A 22,295-nucleotide genomic window follows, 5' to 3' on the forward strand; every position below is an offset into this window, starting at 1 on the left:
GAAGTCTCTATAAGAAACATAGATATTCGAATGTTCCATTTAAGTTCTTTATCTCTCAAACACTGAGTTAGTAAAGAAATTGAGAATATAATTTTCCTCTCCGCAATTAACCATTTTCATATGTTGTAGTATATCTTTTATTTTGGTCTCTTGGTTTTACTTGATTCCAGGAAAAGAATTTATCTAGTCTGGTGGAGTATCCAGCTTCGTGCTATTACTTGAGGTAACATCACTTGGAGAAGGTGCACCATTCCTCGTAAAAGCTAGTATGGGTTAGTCATAGCGAGGAGATCTTATTTGGGCAGCGATGAGTGCATATATACATTTAAATTAGATCAAATAGAAAATTCTTTGCATTAACCACAAAGATCAATCAACTTACATTCAATTAGATATGTTGGTTGGTTTTACGGCATATCAGCTTTAGTGGTTATTTAATGACAAAGTCTTTTTTTTTAAATTTTGGTTATATAACTATATACATTATGAATTATAAGTTTTCAAGGGTTTTTTGCAATTATGTTTGTTGTTCCTTTGTTATTTATTTTTTCTAAAATCCAATTGCTGCATCGGAAAGGCCAGTTAAAAATACATAATATACTTTGTTATTTTCTTTAATTTAATCCCTTTTTTAGAATTTATTAGACAAAATTTAACTTATTTTACCGTGCCAATAAATATGATCATCACTGTATATATATATATATATATATATATATATATATATATATATATATACATACACACATGTATGTGTGGTTTGTTTGACTTTCATCAATAAGTGCAGGTTTCAGTCTGCACAAATTCTTCAGATCCACTATTCTATTCTATTCTATTTTTAAATAACAGCTCTGGGAATGACATACAGACTAAACTTTGACTTATTAATGTATGCCAAACAAATCACATACATATACCATCTCTAACAACATAATATTGAGCACTTTTGTAATATATAGATTCTCTTTTGGAATAAATATAATTGTTGGATTCTAAAATGTTAGATGTGTATATGAAATGAAATGCATGTTTCTTTGTTTTCTGTTTGATTTTTTATTTATTATATTAGGTATTATATGTATGTGCATACATATACATATATAGCTTATACGGCACCTTCTCCCCCATACACATACATCTCCTTCATTACATTGAGGAAGACAGAAAATAGGGTAAAAAATTTTGTTCTTGGAAAGTTTTTTTTTTCAAGAGACATTTTGTATTCTTACATGTAACCCAATGAAAAAAAAAAAAAAAAAAAAGAAAAGCTATAAACTTGTATACTTTTTGCATTAATTTTTATCCATACTTATATATGTAACTTATTAGTCTGAATCAGTTTTATATATGAAAATTAATTTGTGAAACAGTGTACCTTTTGTATATATATATATATATATATATATATATATATATGTATCAAATTAACAGGAATATGATACGAGTACAAAATTTAATAATAGCTATTTACAGACCAAATTTAATTAATCAAGATGAATTAAAAAATAAAAAGTGAAAAGTTAGCTAACTGATTTTGCACCTCAATTTTAGCTCTGTTGAGCGAGGTGCAAAATTGGTCAGCTAGCTTTTTAGTCTTTAATTCATGTCAACATTTCAATCTACTGGTTTTCTCCAAATTAAAGTCTGAGGAAGCATGTAGGTTGAAAATCAGTACTATTACGCAAATAACTTTATAATTACATTTGTTCTGCCAATAGCAATTTTTACATTGATACATTAACTTTATTACTGAATAATAACTTTGAATCATTTCTGAACTTTAAATATCAACAAATTTTTAATGAATTGGTTCTCTATTTGTCAATGAACAAAATTATTAAAAAGGAGCAGAAAAAAAAAAAGTTAACATCAAAATAAACTCAACTATAATTATTTCAAGTCAAGACATGGAGCAAACACTATCTGGCAAAAATAAACAAACCACTTAAACAAAAGAGGGATTAATCAAATAACTGTGATTAATAAAAATGCTGGGAGATTATGATGTACATAAGAAGGGAGAGGGGGGGAGGAGAGGAAAACGTTTAAAAAATGCTGCTGTCGGGGCCTCAGGTTGGGTGGGCAGAAAAGAAAAGACTTCTGCAGGCAAAACAAGAGGCAAACAAAATGGACAAAAAAACATACATGCATTGCCTGGCAATTTCGTTGCTATTACCAATAAAAGAAGAGAGTTGAATAATGCCAATCGCTTTAAACATGTTTGCTTTTAGCAATGTTACTCTTGAGAGAGTTTGGCAATGATAATTCAAACTCAGTTCAGCTTTGTACATCATTTCATAATTTTTTTCTATTAAATACAATATACATTTTTTAATATCCTGGATTGTACGTTTTCAGAGTGTGTAATTAATACATTCAACATGAAATGTATTATAGGCGGTTTATAAGTATGACTATTTGAAAAGTCGACTAAAAAGAATAGTATTGGCAGTACTGTTGTCAGATCTTTATAGGAGCTGCTAGGAGAACCTTATCCTGCCTTGACAGAATTCAAAATAGACTTCGTAACCTAGTGGGGGATGCTTTTTTCTCTTCCCTGCAACCTTTTTCCCCACAAATGAGGTGTTATGAGCCTGTCTCTGCTTTGTTATTGTCATGGCCTCGTCTGAGGTCCAATCTATGGTTTCCCAATGCCAAACTTTCATGAAAAACACTCATATCTAGCTGAAACCACCATCAATAATTTTGCCCCACTCTTTATCTGTGTCTAAACCTAAACGTAGATTCCATGAACAAAGCTTTTTTCTTAGAATTGCATGCCTATGGAACTCTTGTTTCCTTGCTTTCCAGCTGACTACAATATGATCATCTTCAAGTCTAATGGAAACAAGTTCTTGATGAGCCATCCCCTTAAGTAATCCAATTTATTAAATTTCCACTAACTATTACCATGATATTGTCCTATTGACTACTGTACACTCATTAACCCTTATCCTTGAGTGGCCTTCAGGCCTTGATAAGTGACGAATCCTTTGTTAAAAACAAAATTAAAAAAGATACCTATAACTAAGTCATCTAAGTAAACTGTCTGAAATTTTTGTTCAATTGGCATACAGCAGAGGAGTATGGTCATAACGAACCTTTATAACCTACTAAATGTACTCATGGCTTGTTAGGTTCATTCTACTTTGATTACATTCTAAAATTCATAAACTGTGACATATCTGTTTAGACATCCTTCTTGCATTACTAAAAGTAATAAGCTTGTTTATTTATAGATAATATACAAGTAAAGAAACAATATCCTGCAAGTAATCTGAGGAAAGAAACTATTAAAGTAGCAAATCTTGGTAACTCTATAAATGAAGGGGTGTGGGATTCTGTTAGGTGTTTCAGAGGTATTTATTTTTAAGGGAATACAAGTACACTAAGTTCATCAGACCACATTCTGTGAAAGTAAAATTGTTAGTGATAATACTTGCAGAATGTATGTGAACTAAATGCAAGAGAGATTGCTTCAGTTTTTTGTTTAAATACAGCAACCTCCTCCTCACTCGCATAAAAGATTAACAAATGCACATCTGGTTCTTAAAACCAAACTCCCATATGAACAGTGCCTGGATGTGTTTGATAAAAAGCAGAACGTATCCTGATTACCAAGCAAACATAAAATATAAAGCAACTATCAATGATAAAATTGACTCGATTCTATGAGAGTCTCTCCATCACCCTTATTTGAGGGAATGCTCTCAGCCTGCCAAGTTACCATGACAGACAATGAAATTTCCTGAATAGTTTTTTATTTATTTTTAAAAAAAAAATTTTTTTTTTGTTAATCTGGTGGTTGAAAAAAACTTTCTCAAACTCTTAAATTTAAATATATTTATATTTCATCAAATGTTGTATTATGCATTTAGTGAATAAATTTTTTTGTGGTAATGCTTTTTGATAAATATGAGGAAACATTATTAAAATAATAGCATTTTCAGCAGAGGACTTTCTCAAATTATGCTTGTCACAATCACGGATGAGTTCCAAATTTCTAACTTATTACTTAGACCAAGAAGTAGTTCACTAGCATATTAAAAGAAAAAAAAACAAACAAAAACAACAAAAAAAAACCTTTAATGCTTTATGACAACCATACTGTCAAGATAGCGTTTCAAATCTAGATAGACTTAAATAAGCCTATCAGTTAGATAGCATTATCAGTATTCTTCTTAAGTGGTAAATAGCAACAGCCACAGCAGCAGTTGGAGTAAGAGCAGCCGTTGTTGCACTCATGTGCAGCCGTTGTAGCCGGTACAACTGTTTCAGCTACTTGGGTACTTACATAAAGAGGTTTACAGTTTTCCCTTACATATCTCCCAGCAGAAGTGGTAGGGTCCCAATCAAGGCGACCATGCCAGAAGTAATTTGTTCTTAAAACAATAGCAATGATATTAGAAATTTATTAAAAAAAAAAAAAAAAAAAAAAAAAAAAAAAAAAATGAACGTTTTTCTAATACTTTAAAATGTAGTTAAAATATGAAAAGAAAAGAAAAAAATTACAAAGAATGAAGTGTAAACATTGGTTTTACAATAGCATTTAATAGATATTTATCTAGAGAAAATAATGTTATAGATACAAACATAAGCATACAATTTTCAACAAATTACAGATGACTTCTTAAATATGTACTATCATTAACCATTTGATCAGGTTTGTTAAAATTTATTTGCAATATAACAGAAGTAAATAGCTTTTAAAATAGTACAAACATTTGTTAACTGAATAGTAATCAAAATATCACTTAAAAAATTCTGCTTAATACAAATAGTTATTTACCCTCCCCCCCCCCCACAAACTAGATGTGATTAAGTATTACTCTTAAGAACTGATGGATTGTAAGCTGGAATCTTCTGTATTTGATAAGTGGATTTAATGATAATTTATCACACACATGGCACTGAAGTATACATCTGTTTCTATTGTTGCAACAACATTCAAACTGGTTGTGTTGAGGCGGATTCTTTCCTAACTAATACCACATTCTGAATCATGGCCACTCATGCATGGTTAAAATGGTTAATCAATCAGAATCTCACTGTTGAAGTCTGACCACCTGTGGATCTGAAAGTTCAGCTAAGTCATTCCTGGTCGTTCTTGCCCGCATCCTTCAGCCGTCTACCGATACGCTTGTGCCACTGAGGTAGAGAGGATTTACGTCGCAAATTATTGAATTCTCTGGGCAATGAGCTACAATGCCAAACCATTGAAGACGTAATTACAAGGTGGACATCAAACTCTTAAGTCGAGGCGTTAGCAGAGAACAGCAGTTGAGACACGGTTGTCATGCTAGTAACACGATGTGTAAGCAGTAATTGTAAAAGAATTCTAATGATCTATCACTCTCACTAGTCATGTCTGTTAGCAAGAGATGAGAATCAACTGGATGATTAATTGAGACACGTCCTTGGTTGATATTGAAACCTCTTTTCTATAATATTTTACTCACTTTTATCATCCTCAGTTTAACATTTGTTTTAATTGATAGCATCTGTTGAATGATTTTTAGAAACTCAATTCCAAATTAACCTATCTCTGGCAAGGTTTTTATTTATCCCTCTTTCTCTTAAGTCCTCTCTTATCTCTTCCTCCCAGGTTTTTCTTTATTTTTTCCAATAAACTGACTGCCATCTACCTGTTGTACATCTAATTCAAGAACTGTCATTCATTCTTTCAAGGTGGACATATCATCAAAGTCGTCTGTTCTCCTTATACTGTCCAAATTTAACACTCACATTACACATCCATCATATTATTCTCACACCATTTCTCACCATGCAACGCATGTCCTCAACTCTCACTGGCCAGGTCAATGTATAGAATAAAAAATAACAAAATGCTTGTTTACTGCCTTGTGACATTAAAATAAATTTAGAATGCTTTATTGTAAATTATTTACTGATCAAATGTTGATATTTGAAAGGATTCCAGTTTTCAACTATTTTTGAAGTTTGAATCAATAGAATAACAGGTTATAAAAATGAAGGTGCCTACAGGATTAAAAAGAATACATTTTTCATTATGGAACTTTAAGATCGGACAATATAAAAATAGAAGCCTTCGTCCAACATGAAATAACTCACCGAGATTTCTTGGCCATTCGGTATGGTATACTACCCAATATTCTCTCCATCATTGCTAAATGCTCCTTATTGTCATGTGTCTGGGAAAGAAGAAAAAATAAAATTATATATTCCAAATTGTAAATTTTATTTACAAAAAATATGTTCATGTTCTTATTTTACAAGTTTTATTATTCAAATTCCTTTAAAAACAAAATACTCAAAGCCAGCATGAAATCCAATGAAACTTCCTGATATTTACACATTGGTTTTGAAAAAAAAAAAAAAAAAGGACATTTTATTAATTAAATAAATTAAGTAATCTTTAGACTAAATCTATACTCTTATAAATTTGTTTTTCTTTTGTGTGTATTGATATTCATATTAAAAACCCCCTTTTCTACTTATTTAATGTATTCATTTGCTTTCCCACCAAAGCAACTTAGGCACAAGGCCGGTTTTAATGTGGGGTAAAAACCAGCTCCCCTAAAAGTAGGCAAAAAGGGGGCACTCTGGTTACCAAAAATAATAATTGTCCCAGTATAGAGGGTTTCCCCTCCATTGACTGGTACAAATTATCTTAAATGCAGCATCTGCAGAACAGATGGTATTTATTTGCTCCCCCACCGAGCAAATTAGGCACAAGGCCGATTTTTAATGTGAGGAGTGAAGGGAGGGGGAAGGGAAAAAGGGGACCAGCTCCCGAGAGGTGGGAAATGGGAGCTGGTTAATGGTCAGGCATGTGGGGTTGCCCCCACATCTGGTCTTTGCTAGTCATAGCTAATCATAGCTAGTCATAGCTTGCAGCATCTGCCGGAACAGATACTACACTTTGCTCCTAGCAAATGTGTACATCTGCCGGAACAGATACTACACTTTGATCCCGGCCCGAAGGCCAAGAACAACAGGGTATGTATTTGCTCCCCCACGAGCAAATTAGGCACAAGGCTGATTTTTAATGTGAGGAGTGAAGGGGAAATGGGGACCAGTTCCCCGGGGAGTAGGGGAGCTGGATAGTGACAATTGGTATGAAGGGTTGCCCCTACATTGACTAAGGTCTGATATGTGGGGTTACCCCCACATATGGTCTTTGCTTGCAGTATCTGCCGGAACAGATACTACACTTTGATCCGGCCTGAAGGCCAAGAACAACAGAAAAAAGGCAAGCCTCTTTTCTATTTGTTTAAATATTTATTTAAGAAAAATCACAAATTTTACGGAATTTTAGGGTTAAAATTATATAAAACAGGCAACTAATTCTTTTTAAATGTGGCATGAGGCCAGAAAGGGTGTGGGGGGAAGATGGGTGTCGGGGGTCGTCCACTTCTATTTGTTTAAAAGGAAAATACAATTTTCTTATATATGAGTTGTGAAATTGCATTCATCTGCAAAAGATCTAGCTAATTTGCATATTCTTTTAAACATTCATTTTAATTAATTCCCTATAAGTTGCTTCAGTTTTCTAATGGGATACTCATCTTTTGTTTACTATTACCTGTAATTATATTCATGCAGATAATCTACATGATTTATACTTGCATAATATTTGCGTAAAATGTTTATAGTAAACACAAAATTGTTTTCATATATATTTATGTATACGTATATATTTTTGTTTAACAAATTTTGCCTACCAAACTCTTCCTAGAGTTTTTGGACTACAGACATGAAACATCATATATAAGGTATTCGAATCCATGCAAAACTTTATATTTGGGTTTTAGCTCGGAAAAATCGGTGCAAAAGTGTGAAAATTAAAAAAAAAAAGAAATTTACCAGGTGAAGGTCGAACGCCAGCATTACAAATGCATCACGTAGTAGCTATTGGTTCATGTTTTAATTTTTAGCCTTGCAGTAAACATGTTTTCATAGCCCAGTCATTGACGGCAGAGGCAAAATAAATCGTGAACTGAACGTTTTGGTTTCAATTCTCGGTGGTGGCGCATGAGTCTTTGTTATACTTTTCTTTTTAAATCATTACTATATATTGCATCCAATATATATATATATATATATATATATATATATATATATTGCATCCAATATATATATATATATATATATATATATATATATATATATATATATATTGCATCCAATATATATATATATATATATATATATATATATATATATTGCATCCAATATATATATATATATATATATATATATATATATATTGCATCCAATATATATATATATATATATATATATATTGCATCCAATATATATATATATATATATATATATTGCATCCAATATATATATATATATATATATATATATTGCATCCAATATATATATATATATATATATATATATATATATATATTGCATCCAATATATATATATATATATATATATATATATATTGCATCCAATATATATATATATATATATATATATATATATTGCATCCAATATATATATATATATATATATATATATATATTGCATCCAATATATATATATATATATATATATATATATATTGCATCCAATATATATATATATATATATATATATATATTGCATCCAATATATATATATATATATATATATATATATTGCATCCAATATATATATATATATATATATATATATATATATATTGCATCCAATATATATATATATATATATATATATATATATATATTGCATCCAATATATATATATATATATATATATATATATATATATATATTGCATCCAATATATATATATATATATATATATATATATATATATATATTGCATCCAATATATATATATATATATATATATATATATATATATATATATTGCATCCAATATATATATATATATATATATATATATATATATATATTGCATCCAATATATATATATATATATTGCATCCAATATATATATATATATATATTGCATCCAATATATATATATATATATTGCATCCAATATATATATATATATATTGCATCCAATATATATATATATATATTGCATCCAATATATATATATATATATATATTGCATCCAATATATATATATATATATTGCATCCAATATATATATATATATATATATATATATATATATATATATAGCATCCAATATATATATATATATATATATATATATATATATATATAGCATCCAATATATATATATATATATATATATATAGCATCCAATATATATATATATATATATATATTGCATCCAATATATATATATATATATATATATATATTGCATCCAATATATATATATATATATTGCATCCAATATATATATATATATATATATATATATATATATATATTGCATCCAATATATATATATATATATATATATATATATATATATATATATATTGCATCCAATATATATATATATATATATATATATATATATATATATATATATTGCATCCAATATATATATATTGCATCCAATATATATATATATATATATATATATATATATATTGCATCCAATATATATATATATATATATATATATATATATATTGCATCCAATATATTTATATATATATATATATATATATATATATTGCATCCAATATATATATATATATATATATATATATTGCATCCAATATATATATATATATATTGCATCCAATATATATATATATATATATATATATATATATATATTGCATCCAATATATATATATATATATATATATATATATATATATATATATATTGCATCCAATATATATATATATATATATATATATATATATTGCATCCAATATATATATATATATATATATATATATATATATATATATTGCATCCAATATATATATATATATATATATATATATATTGCATCCAATATATATATATATATATATATATATTGCATCCAATATATATATATATATATATATATATATTGCATCCAATATATATATATATATATATATTGCATCCAATATATATATATATATATATATATATATATTGCATCCAATATATATATATATATATATATATATATTGCATCCAATATATATATATATATATATATATATTGCATCCAATATATATATATATATATATATATATATATATAGCATCCAATATATATATATATATATATATATATATATATATATTGCATCCAATATATATATATATATATATATATATATATATTGCATCCAATATATATATATATATATATATATATATATTGCATCCAATATATATATATATATTGCATCCAATATATATATATATATATTGCATCCAATATATATATATATATATATATATATATATATATTGCATCCAATATATATATATATATATTGCATCCAATATATATATATTGCATCCAATATATATATATATATATATATATATTGCATCCAATATATATATATATATTGCATCCAATATATATATATATATATATATATTGCATCCAATATATATATATATATATATATATATATATATTGCATCCAATATATATATATATATATATATATATATATATTGCATCCAATATATATATATATATATATATATATATATTGCATCCAATATATATATATATATATATATATATATATATTGCATCCAATATATATATATATATATATATATATATATATTGCATCCAATATATATATATATATATATATATATATATATTGCATCCAATATATATATATATATATATATATTGCATCCAATATATATATATATATATATATATATATATATTGCATCCAATATATATATATATATATATATATATATTGCATCCAATATATATATATATATATATATATATATATATATATATATATATATTTTGCATCCAATATATATATATATATATATATATTGCATCCAATATATATATATATATATATATATATATATATTGCATCCAATATATATATATATATATATATATATATATTGCATCCAATATATATATATATATATATATATATATTGCATCCAATATATATATATATATATATATATTGCATCCAATATATATATATATATATATATATATTGCATCCAATATATATATATATATATATATATATATATTGCATCCAATATATATATATATATATATTGCATCCAATATATATATATATATATATTGCATCCAATATATATATATATATATATTGCATCCAATATATATATATATATTGCATCCAATATATATATATATATTGCATCCAATATATATATATATATATTGCATCCAATATATATATATATATATTGCATCCAATATATATATATATATATTGCATCCAATATATATATATATATATTGCATCCAATATATATATATATATATATATATATATATATATTGCATCCAATATATATATATATATTGCATCCAATATATATATATATATTGCATCCAATATATATATATATATATATATATATATTGCATCCAATATATATATATATATATATATATATATAAGTGAACATGTCTGTGCGTGTGTCTGTCTGTGTACATTTCCCTACGCAATAACTCAATTTTATGTCTACAGACTTGAAATTTCATACACAGGGTACTGAGATTTGGGAAAATCTATGTGATCGGTTTTCGGCCAGAAATTTTGCTGATAAGGGGACAAAGTTCAACGATTTGACCTTTAAAAACTATACCAAAGGTTCCTTGGACATGGATCTAACTTAATAACTTGATTTGAGCCCAAAACAATACATTTTAAGGGGTCAAAGTTAAAAAAATTCACCTTTTTTTTTTTTTTGCAGCATACACCTCCAAACACTTGGGCAACACCGGGCCGAAATGCTAGTAGTGCATAAAAATAGAATGACAATTTGAAAAACATCTTGTCTTCTGTAGGAACTATTAAATATTTGCGTCCAGTAAGCTTACATATTTTCTAAAATGCAAGTCTTGAAATGGATTTGCAATTATGTTGTCAGCAACACAAAAAAATAAATAAATAAATGTTTAAAGAAGGCATTTTAGTATAGAAAATTTTTTTATTTTTATTTCTATTTTTTCCACATCTGCAACTCAGCAAAGATGATGAAATTTATTTGCAAACATTTGAAGTTAACTTCATTTTAGGATTCGGAAAATGTAAGAAGCGAATGATTACAAATTACCCCAAACTTGAAAGCCATTGCTCCTGGGCAACATCTTGTTTCTAGTAAAGAACAAAAGCAGCAACAATTTGCAAAACATAATAATCTATTAAGAGAAAATAGATTTAAAATATGTATTATGTAGAAAACGTAAATACTTTTTTAGTACGATTAATGTTATGCTATAAATGTGATGTCTATTTCCGTGGATGTAATTGAAAGCAAATCTCTATAACAAGAGTAAAAAAAACTTTTTAAGCAAACTTTTATGAGGAGTCCAATAGTTGTATTAATTTTGTATTCAAATGTTTTATAATATTATTGTGAGATCTACTTCATGCCAGACATACACGACAAAGCTCCACCTCTGTCGCATTGTTGCATCCCTGTGCCTGTTTTAAAAGTACTTCCATAGAATGTGCTCCAATGAACTTACTGAACTTGTACCATCTACTTAGATACCAGAATATTTCCTATTCTAATAGCTTCTTTCATCAAACCGCTTGCCTTTAGAATTCCCTCCCCTGTATTCACATACAGAAATTTAAATGTAATGTGAACAAACATCTTGTTGCCAAACCAGGTTGACCCTTTAAATCTAGCTCCATATCACAGTAATCCCTTATGCCTCAGTGGTAAAAATAAAAAGGATGTCTTAGTTTATTTTATCTATAACAAAGCCCTTGTAAAAAAAAAAAAACTCGGGAAGATTTTATGAGCAAAACAATGACAGTAATTATACAATTTGAGTGCTTGATTTTCAGGAATTTGCAATGAAATCTATTCCAACACTAATCAAGTGTTTGAATATTAAAAAATGAATAATAAATTTATATGCATGTTTTATCTTCTGTTTTCTAACATGTAAGGACCATTCTCATTCCCAGGTAATATTGGGTGACTGTTCTTGTGTACGAATAAAATTAATGCAGGTATTTTATATTATTCTGTAATGAGTTATATAAATTTAGACTCACTTGGAATAATGTGTATCCAGTGTAGAGCTCAAACATGATACAACCTATGCTCCAAACATCACAGGGCTGGGACCATCCCAATTCTGAAAAAAATAGTAACAAACCGAATTACTTCAAATACTATCAAGTGATATGAAAATAAAAAGCGAAAATTGTCCGACTTTCAATATATATATATATATATATATATATATTTTTTAAATATAAAAAAGGGAGGTATCAAGATGTAGTCTATGTTGTCCTCAGTCAAAGGAGGAGAAACTCCTTGATTGGGACTATTTTTATCCCATCTATGCACCCTCCCCTCAAACATACACTTAGAAAGGTGAATACACCCACGTTAAAAAACAAAACAAAAAAAACAAACTCGTGTGCAATTTTAAATAGAAATCATATATCATGTGACTATTTCTTTCCTATTTTAACAAATTCTTAATAAAGAGTATTTACTTACAATTGACAATTTATTTAAATGTTTTATTCTTAAAATTCAATCTCCAAGTCATGAAATATTAATAACTAAATGACAGATATTTAAAAATACATGATAATTGGAAAAGTATAGAGTGTTAATTTTACAAGAATGGATTGTTTTGCAAAATATATCTGCAAACAGTCTTAATTTTCATTGAAATTTTTTTTATTTTGATACTTTTTTTTTCTGACGACCACCACCATTAAGATCCAGGGTTCCTTAGTTGTATATTGGCAAAATAATAAACAAATCTACTTCTTCAACAGTGCAAGTGTTCTTTATATGCTTTTTATAGGAAAAATGATTCTATTAGATTTCATGAATTATGCTATAATTCCTTTAAATAAAAAAACAAATAAAAAAGAGAGATAACATACATAAATTTAAACTAGTGTAATTTTCTTTTAATATTTAAAATAAATTTTAAAATTAAAAGCAAAAACACATTTACAATATAATTACAACTCTGCAGTAAAGTTATTTTTATTTTTAAAATTGCTTCATTAACTTTTTAAAATATTTTATTTAAAAAATTATCACTTTTAATGTCATTTTAAAGCAAGCTGTATTATAACAAAACAAATATATTTCATGTAAAAAAAAGGATATCAACACAGTTTACTTTGAAATCTGAATCTCTTGCCAATTGCTTTTGTAGTTTTCTGCTGCATGCCCCCATAAAAAAGCATGCCAAAATAAGAGGATTAAAGAATTAGAATAAAACAAATAATCAAAGCTGTCATTTCAACAGTTAACTCTTTAAATAAGAGTATGATTAAGTCACTAACTGACTAGCTTCTTATTGAAATAGTGGCATAATAACTATTAATCATCATATGAGATAATGAATGAATGACAAAATACTTTTAAAAAAAAAAAAAAAAAATCGAACCAGAAACTAAAATATCAATTAGAAAAAAAAAATTTTTTTTTTTTGGATCGGACATCTAAAACTATTAATTGATATATAAATTGAAATCCCTAAGTTTAGAAAGCCAATACAACACAGAATTTTTTTTTTTTAATTAACATTTATTTGTAAAAAAAAAAAAAAAAAAAAAAAAAACTAAGTTTCAGCAAATATGACTCCTTCATCAGGATTAGAATCAGTTTGTGTTTTTTTTCTTTTTCCTTTTCTCATGGCATGAAAAATAAAATCGGTTATGTTCTTCGACGGTGATACTTTCAAATGTTTAAGATCAGAAGGAACACGTTGATATTTTTATATTACAATTTGATGTAAATAAAATTTTAAAATAAATAAAACAAATCCAAATCTTTCTGGATTAAGAAACAATAGATTTTTTTTTAAAATTTACCCAAAATGACTTCAGGAGCTCTGTAATGCCTTGTTGATACAATTGTGCTGTGGTGTTCATGATCAAATGTAGCAGATCCAAAATCTATTAACCGGATGTCTGTGTTTTTCGCTCGACGCTCATCTCTCCTCTAGAATAGAAGTTGAAAAAGGCACATCAAGGATGATACAATAATTAAGACTAAAAAAAAACAGCCATCTTATTTCATAACGAATAAAAGTTAATATTACAGATTATATTTAGATTCCCTTTAATAATAATTATATATAAAAGACTAATATTTTGTTCATGCAAACAAAAACATGGAAAAAAAGAATAAAATCTTTTAAAAGGAATATTAAAAATTCTGGAGAAAAAAAAAAAAAAAAAAAAGGTACCTTTTTAGCATTATATGCAACATCAAAATCAGAGCTGACAAACAGTATGTTTTCTGGTTTCAAATCTGTGTGTGTAAGCTGGTTTTCGTGAAGAACTGAAAAACAAAATATTTTAAATTTTAGTTTCATCTAAGGTGTTTTATTCCAGGTCCAGATCATAAGCATCATAGTTGGTAAATTTTTGCCGATTCTAACAAAACATACATTACGTCTACTCCTGTGAATTAGAGATTTTTTTGAAATAACAGTTAATAAACTCAATACTACTATAATTTAAAAAAAAAAAAAAAAAAAAAAAAATTTTCATAAATATAATACAACACCTGTATTTAATGAAGCAATGTCATTCACCCTAGCCAGCTTGAACTGCCTCCCTCCGAAAGAGAAAATTTCTAGGGAATTTGAGTGTCACATGTGAAAGGAGATGATAATGTTAGGATTTTGTAGTTCCTTCAGGTAGGTACTATAATGTACTTCTAGATACAGTGCCTGATATCCGCAAATGGTCACCAAATCTGGTAGTGATCAGGTTCCACGTTGCTTAACTTAAGTGATCTGATGAGAATTTGTGATGCCATTTTTTAATTTAGATGACTAAAAGAAAAGATATGAAGCGCTCACCTCTAAAATTAAGACTTTACGTTTGTATTACTGTATATGCAAGTGAAGCACAGCCTATACTGGTAGAGCATGAAGAGGGAGATCTTTGAAATAAAGTGTTTATAAATAGCTTTGATAGATGAAGAAATGCAGATATCAGAAAGAAGCTTGATATTAACAAATCCATCAATGGTGTGATTAAAAAAAAAAAAGAAAAGGTGAACATGACTTAGACATTTTTCTTTAACTATCAGACTGTAGGTGTTTAAAAAAAAAAAAAAAAAAAAAAAAATCATAAAAAGATTTCAAAAGAAAGATCAATAGAATAGTCAACAAAGAGATGAACTGAACAGATAAACCTGGAGACAACTATGCACTTGAAAGATTGGTCCAGGACAGTGATAGCGATAAGTGGTGAAGTTTTGTTCTCAATGATGTGGCAAATCCATCTGAAGAATGCACTTAAGCTAATCATGAAAGAATTAGATTGTAAAATGCTTCACATTTCAAAATCTTTTCTTTGCAATGACCAAAAATGATTCTTTAAAAAAAAAAAAAAAGAAAAGAAAAAAGAAAAAAAAATCGAAAAATAAAAATCAATCATGCTGAAATAAAGATGAAAAATAAACAATCCAATACCAAATATACAAATGAATGAATGCAAAAGTTAAGCCTATTTCTCACACTAATAGTAAGATTAAAAAAATCCTATTTCAAGTTAATTAAACTTTACACAAAAGTTGCACCATCTTTTTTATATATACTGCTAATGTATATATTCAGTATCAGTTGCAAGGTTAACGGATTTGCATATTGGTTTGGAAAAAAAAAATTATTTGTCAATGTGTTTTAATTAAATTGTTTTGGCTTTTATATATAATAGTTCTGTTTTGCAATATTGTTTTATTTTCTGGGCACAGATTTTGTATTTGTGTTTAAATGTTCATTTCTTTAGAGGAACTGACTTAGATTGCAACTTGTTGAAAATTATTTTTAAATTGCAAGTGAAAAATAAAATTGATCTCTTTATACATGGTCACATTTAAAAAGTAAAAATAATTCTATCTAAATTATCAAAATGTTAATGTTCATCTGTAACGTAGCACAGAGGCAAATGCATGCGAAATGATGTCAAACGTAAAGAAAAAAAAAAAGACCATAAGGAGAAAAAAGATGATCACGTGAGAGATTACTTTGCGACTGAGGCCACAACGTGTTGGTTCCCCGGACAAAGTTACATATCTATCTATACGAATAAATGAGAATGATGAACAAAGTTATGAAATTTTTATCTTAAATTAATATTTCAAGTAGCAAACTTTAAGCCATAGCAAACCAGCAAAGTCAGTTAATATTTTAATATAACAAAGCCGGATAGTTTCCTACAGTTTTTTTTTTTCTTCAAATAATTAATATTCTAACCATGTACAAAAAGGGAACTTAAAACTTAAAAACAAAAAAATTATCGAAAGTAAATGCATTTAATTGGAATTATCAACAAAAAAATGACATAATTATTACAGCCAATTCATATGTTCAGCCTTTCAAATACTTACAATTAACAGCATAACATAGCTGGTAGGAAATATGTCGAACTTGTTCAAGAGGATATGGAAGATAATTATTGTCTTTCTGTTGTGATAAGAAAAAAAAAGGGGGGGAAAAAACAACTTTAATAAATAAAGCATATAAAAACAAAAAGATAAAATAAATTAACGATTAAATAAAAATTACTTCAAATTATTCCAAATTAAAACATCTGAAAATTACTTCATCATCATCATGTGAATTAAAAAGATTTTTTTTTAAATGTAATTCTAGAAATTGCAGAAACCCATATATCACAGAGACATTTGTACCTCCCCTTCCCTTCAACGCACGCACAATATTACAAATATAATTTTAATTCTCATCCACATACACAAGCGTTTCATATTTTTCCAGGAATCATCAGTGTTGTGCAAATCAAATATAAAACAGAGGTTAACAAGACTATAAAAATCTTTTTGATCCAAGATTAACTTTATATCAAAAGTAGTGTTGGGACAATTAATAAAAATTCGGAATCAGAAAAATTGGAACTTTTGGGGGTATCAGAATCGGTATTGGAAAAATTTGTTCCTATTTTTCAATGCCAACAACTAATCTTTTGTCTTTTTTATTTGATTTTGTTTAAAGCTAAATCTTCCGCTGTGTGTAGTAATGATAAAATGATAAATATTTATTGATTTTAAGCTACCATGAAAACAAAACATCACGTTTTTACGTTTGAAAAAGTATATGCACATATATGTATTTACGGTAATCAGGAAAATAACAACAGTTAAATATTTAGAGATTTATAAAGAATCAGAATTGGTAATTGTGTCGGAATAAGGAAAAATATTAGAATCGTCCCATCACTAGTTAAAACAAAACTCACTGTAAGAACTTCATGGGAGACAAGATTTTGTGCTATAAAGAAAACTGCATGCTAAGTAGACTTTCCTATTATATATTACGTTTTTTAAAGATAGCTTAAAAAAAAAAAAATGTATTTATCATATTAAGTTCAACATGCTGGCAATAAGATTATATATATTTTTGTTTCTTATTCACATACACATGTGTTTCATCCTTTTCTGGGAATCATCAGTGTGGAGGATGATTGTTCTGCTGGTTACACAATTTGAGTCGCCAGTCAATATTTTAAGTTGTCTGAACACTTAGAACCATTCAACAAATGCAACTATGATAAAAGGAAAAGAATTAAGGTCTATTTATGTCTATTTAAGCAACCATATCTATAAGGTTGTCAAATCCATGATTTTTAAAAGGCTTATTGCATAATCAGAATTTTAAACAATATTTTCATTTTAAAAATTTTCATGCATGTCATTTCATAAAACACAATTGTAAATAAAACATGAAAAAGTAATGTACTTACTAAAAAATCGAACACACTAAGACCAAGCATGTCAAATGCTATACACATATGGCCATGGTAATCAAACCAATCCAGCATCCGTACACACAAACTACAGTGGAAAGAAGAAAATGACCATATATAAAGAACCTGTACTTTATTTTCAATAATAAAATTGCATTCATCATAAAAAAATATTTAGTAAGTCATAGAAACTGTAAACTGTTATAATAAATTAAAGTTTCTAAACATAAAATCGGACAGCATGTATCTAATTAGATCTAACAGAATCTCAATAGATAATAAAATCGGTAATAGTCAAAAACATTTAAACACACCAGATGTGTTAAAATGTTTTTGACTATTACTAAGGATATGGCTCCAATGATTTCGCTGATTGCATTTATAACCACAGTTATAACAATCAACCAATCAGAAGCTTCAAACGTTATAAAAAATGCTGAATTTTGGATTCAACTCAGTTTGCCGTCAGTCTCTGTCTCAAAATGACTCAAGATCGGGACTGCATCGATTCTTCGCCGCCATCTTTGTTACTACGAATTACACAACACTCGAAATCGTGACTGCATGGATTCTTCGCAGATTTGATTTACTGCCGTCATCTTTGTTCAACATAATATCTCAATACTTAACATGTTCCATATGTTACAAATAATTGTATTACAAAATTATGTTTCTTATATCCACATGATAAAATGGTGATGCATGTAGAGAATGTATGAATTTAAGAATAATCAGGAACCAAGACTCATTTACAATTCAAATGTCATCCATAAGTTTTTCAACCTTTAAAACTATATTAAAAACAAAATTTAATCTCAAGTCACAATATATGTTTATTTAAAAACAAGTTATTAAAAAGAATCATGCCCCTTAAAATCTCTTAAAAGAACCATAGTCTAATACAAGGCAGATCCACACACACATACATTTATGCATAAGTTGTAGTTCCTGTTTGTTCACAAATATCTAGGGTTTCAGAGATAGACCCCCATAAATGTGTGTGTGTGTGTGTGTATATATATATAATACATTGAAACTGCATTACATTATTTAGGATATTGGATAAGTATATATTTTAAAGAAGGAGGTACTTGCACTGAAAAAGAAAGGTTTTTAAATATAAATTTTTTTTTTTTTTGGATACGATTTGAAAATTGTATGTGTATAGAAATGCTAGTAAGAAGTTCAGGGCTGGTGCAGGAAAGCACAGAGGTCTTTATTGATTCCCAAGAAAGGCTTAGTGTGCCTTAAAATGGTTACACACTATGGATATACTTGGGCCCCAACTAAAAAATTAAATGCTATGAAATGTAAAGGTTGGGGGCACAAAGACGTGTTTCCTTATTCAATCTTAAAAAACATCAGGTTTTCCTGTTAGTTAATAGGTTAATAAGACCCGTGCTTATTTGAAGAGACCAAAAAACAATTCAAGATACTCACAACTCTCCATTTGGATCTTTTTCTTTTAATTTTTCGAGAACATTGATTTCCAACTTAGCAGCTTCTCGATATTTTTCTACATTTTTAATAATTTTCAAAGCAGCTCTTTGACCATTTCTGAAAGATAGACAAAAATTATATTCAGAAAGAAATTATAATGAAACTCAAGTTTTAAAAGAAAAAAAGAAAAAGTTCAACCAAAATAAAATGGTTCATTTTTTTTTTAATTACTTGTTTATTTTTATCAAAAATGAAAACTTTGAATAAATCTCTAAATTCAGAAAATTTAAATTGAAAAAAACAAAAAAAACAACAAAAAAAACAATTGATTATTTTATAAGTAAAGAGTTTAGAGTTTCTGTAAAATTCAAATAAATTATTACTGTGAGTCATCTTTTATTATTTAAAAAAAAAAAGTCTACTTTATCAGGAATTTAAAGATTTTATATTTAATTTATATATTATTTGTCAGAGATATTAATAATAAATATTTACCTGGAAAATAAAGATCAATATTGAAATTTTCATAAGTTTTGTAGCAGAATAGAAATTGTTTTTGTCTAACATTTGGAAATGTAATCGATGTTAAAAACTTAATTCTTTTTCTAGAATATGTAAGTATTCAATCAAATATCACAGGATAAATAATACATTTGAGTCAGTGAGAATTTATTCTAACTGCAAGATTAGAAAAATTTTGAACCAATATTCAATCCAAATAAAATCTCTACACAAAAAACTTCTTTGAAATAAAAATAAAAATAAAAAAAAGAATAAATGCAGACTTCCTGTTTATATAATGCAAAATGGAAATTAGAACATGCAGAAAAAAAAAACTTTTCAAAAAGAAATTTTTTTTTTTTTCTCTATTTTTAAACGTTATAAAACAAAATACTGCTAATTCATTAGCAATGCATGTGAAGGAGGACATCATCAAAACATGAATTTGATCGGATTTTGTCTTGATATAAAAAAAAGATGTTATAAACGTATTAAAAATACTTTAAAAGATATATGAATCAAGCTGTGTTATAAATCTATGCAAAACAGTTATAAACTCCAAATTATTTATGTATGGCGATCAATAATGCAGAAGGGGACAAAAAGACACATTCCAAATGCAATATTAAAAGGATTAGGGAGGAGGGTGCAAACAACAAAGCTGAAAAAAATAGTTGGTAGTAACTGAAGCAGTTCATTTACGTTTATTATCATATCTAAGTAAAACCAGTATATGACCACTTGTTATGTTTTGCTTCTACATAATTTATACATTTACTTTGAGTTTTATTCACCATTATCAATTATTTATTGAAGAAAAAATGCAATAGTGTAAAGTATTACCAACCAAACACTTTAAGAATCCAATTTAGAAACATTCTTTAATGAAATTGTATCTACCAATATAAATAAATACTTTGTAATAATTGAAAATAAAAAAATTACTTTGTGACCATTCAATCATTTGAAAGGAATTTGAAAGCATTTAAACTGTCGTATAGAGAATCATTTAAACTTGCTTTAAAATTCTTAGCAAATCATGTATTAGAAGAAATATTTTTTTTATTTAATACTTTTTATTTACATTCAATAATTTTATAAAGATTAAAACATTAAAATTAATCAATTCAATTAAAACTGTACTAATTAAATTTACCTTTCAATATAATAATAATAATAATAATAATAATAATAATAATAATAATAATAATATATACAATAAAAAAATAAAGTAATACTTCCAAACAACAGATAGCTAGTGGTAGCAATAATTCACACATGGATTAAAAATAAAAGCTGTTTATAATATTTTATTTTGTAAAACAATCTAAATACTGTTTTATTACAATTACAAGATGATTAGCTTTAAATGTGTTCCAAAATTTTATGTAGATCATTGAAATAAGCGTGGAATCAAATCTATTTTTTAAACATTTTTAACATCACGTTATCTAAAAAGTTATAGGAGCACGGAATC

The 22,295-nt window shown here is 26.6% G+C and overlaps 1 protein-coding gene across 31 annotated transcripts in view; it reads right to left on the reverse strand.

Moving 5' to 3' along the window:
* The window catches only part of LOC145243422 (dual specificity protein kinase CLK2-like), a 196,553-nt gene that overhangs the window by 26,402 nt on the left and 147,856 nt on the right, over positions 1–22,295 (reverse strand). For 19 of the 31 annotated variants that reach the window (XR_013862879.1, XR_013862872.1, XR_013862876.1 and 16 more), the window contains 8 exons: positions 20,318–20,434; positions 18,875–18,965; positions 17,505–17,580; positions 15,349–15,443; positions 14,972–15,101; positions 13,178–13,260; positions 6,094–6,173; positions 4,295–4,382 (listed from right to left, as the gene is read on the reverse strand). Coding sequence is in view for 21 of the 31 variants with exons in the window: in XM_080106295.1 (XP_079962421.1) it covers positions 4,295–4,382; positions 6,094–6,173; positions 13,178–13,260; positions 14,972–15,101; positions 15,349–15,443; positions 17,505–17,580; positions 18,875–18,965; positions 20,318–20,434 (760 nt within the window). In the remaining 10 variants the exon portion in view is untranslated. The remainder of the gene's footprint in view (positions 1–4,294; positions 4,383–6,093; positions 6,174–13,177; positions 13,261–14,971; positions 15,102–15,348; positions 15,444–17,504; positions 17,581–18,874; positions 18,966–20,317; positions 20,435–22,295) is intronic. The other 12 variants (XR_013862871.1, XR_013862873.1, XM_080106300.1 and 9 more) reach the window with 1 other exon arrangement.

This window comes from Euprymna scolopes, chromosome 22, assembly GCF_053919585.1.
Source record: "Euprymna scolopes isolate OS-2025 chromosome 22, ASM5391958v1, whole genome shotgun sequence".
Taxonomy (NCBI): Eukaryota; Metazoa; Mollusca; class Cephalopoda; order Sepiida; family Sepiolidae; genus Euprymna; species Euprymna scolopes.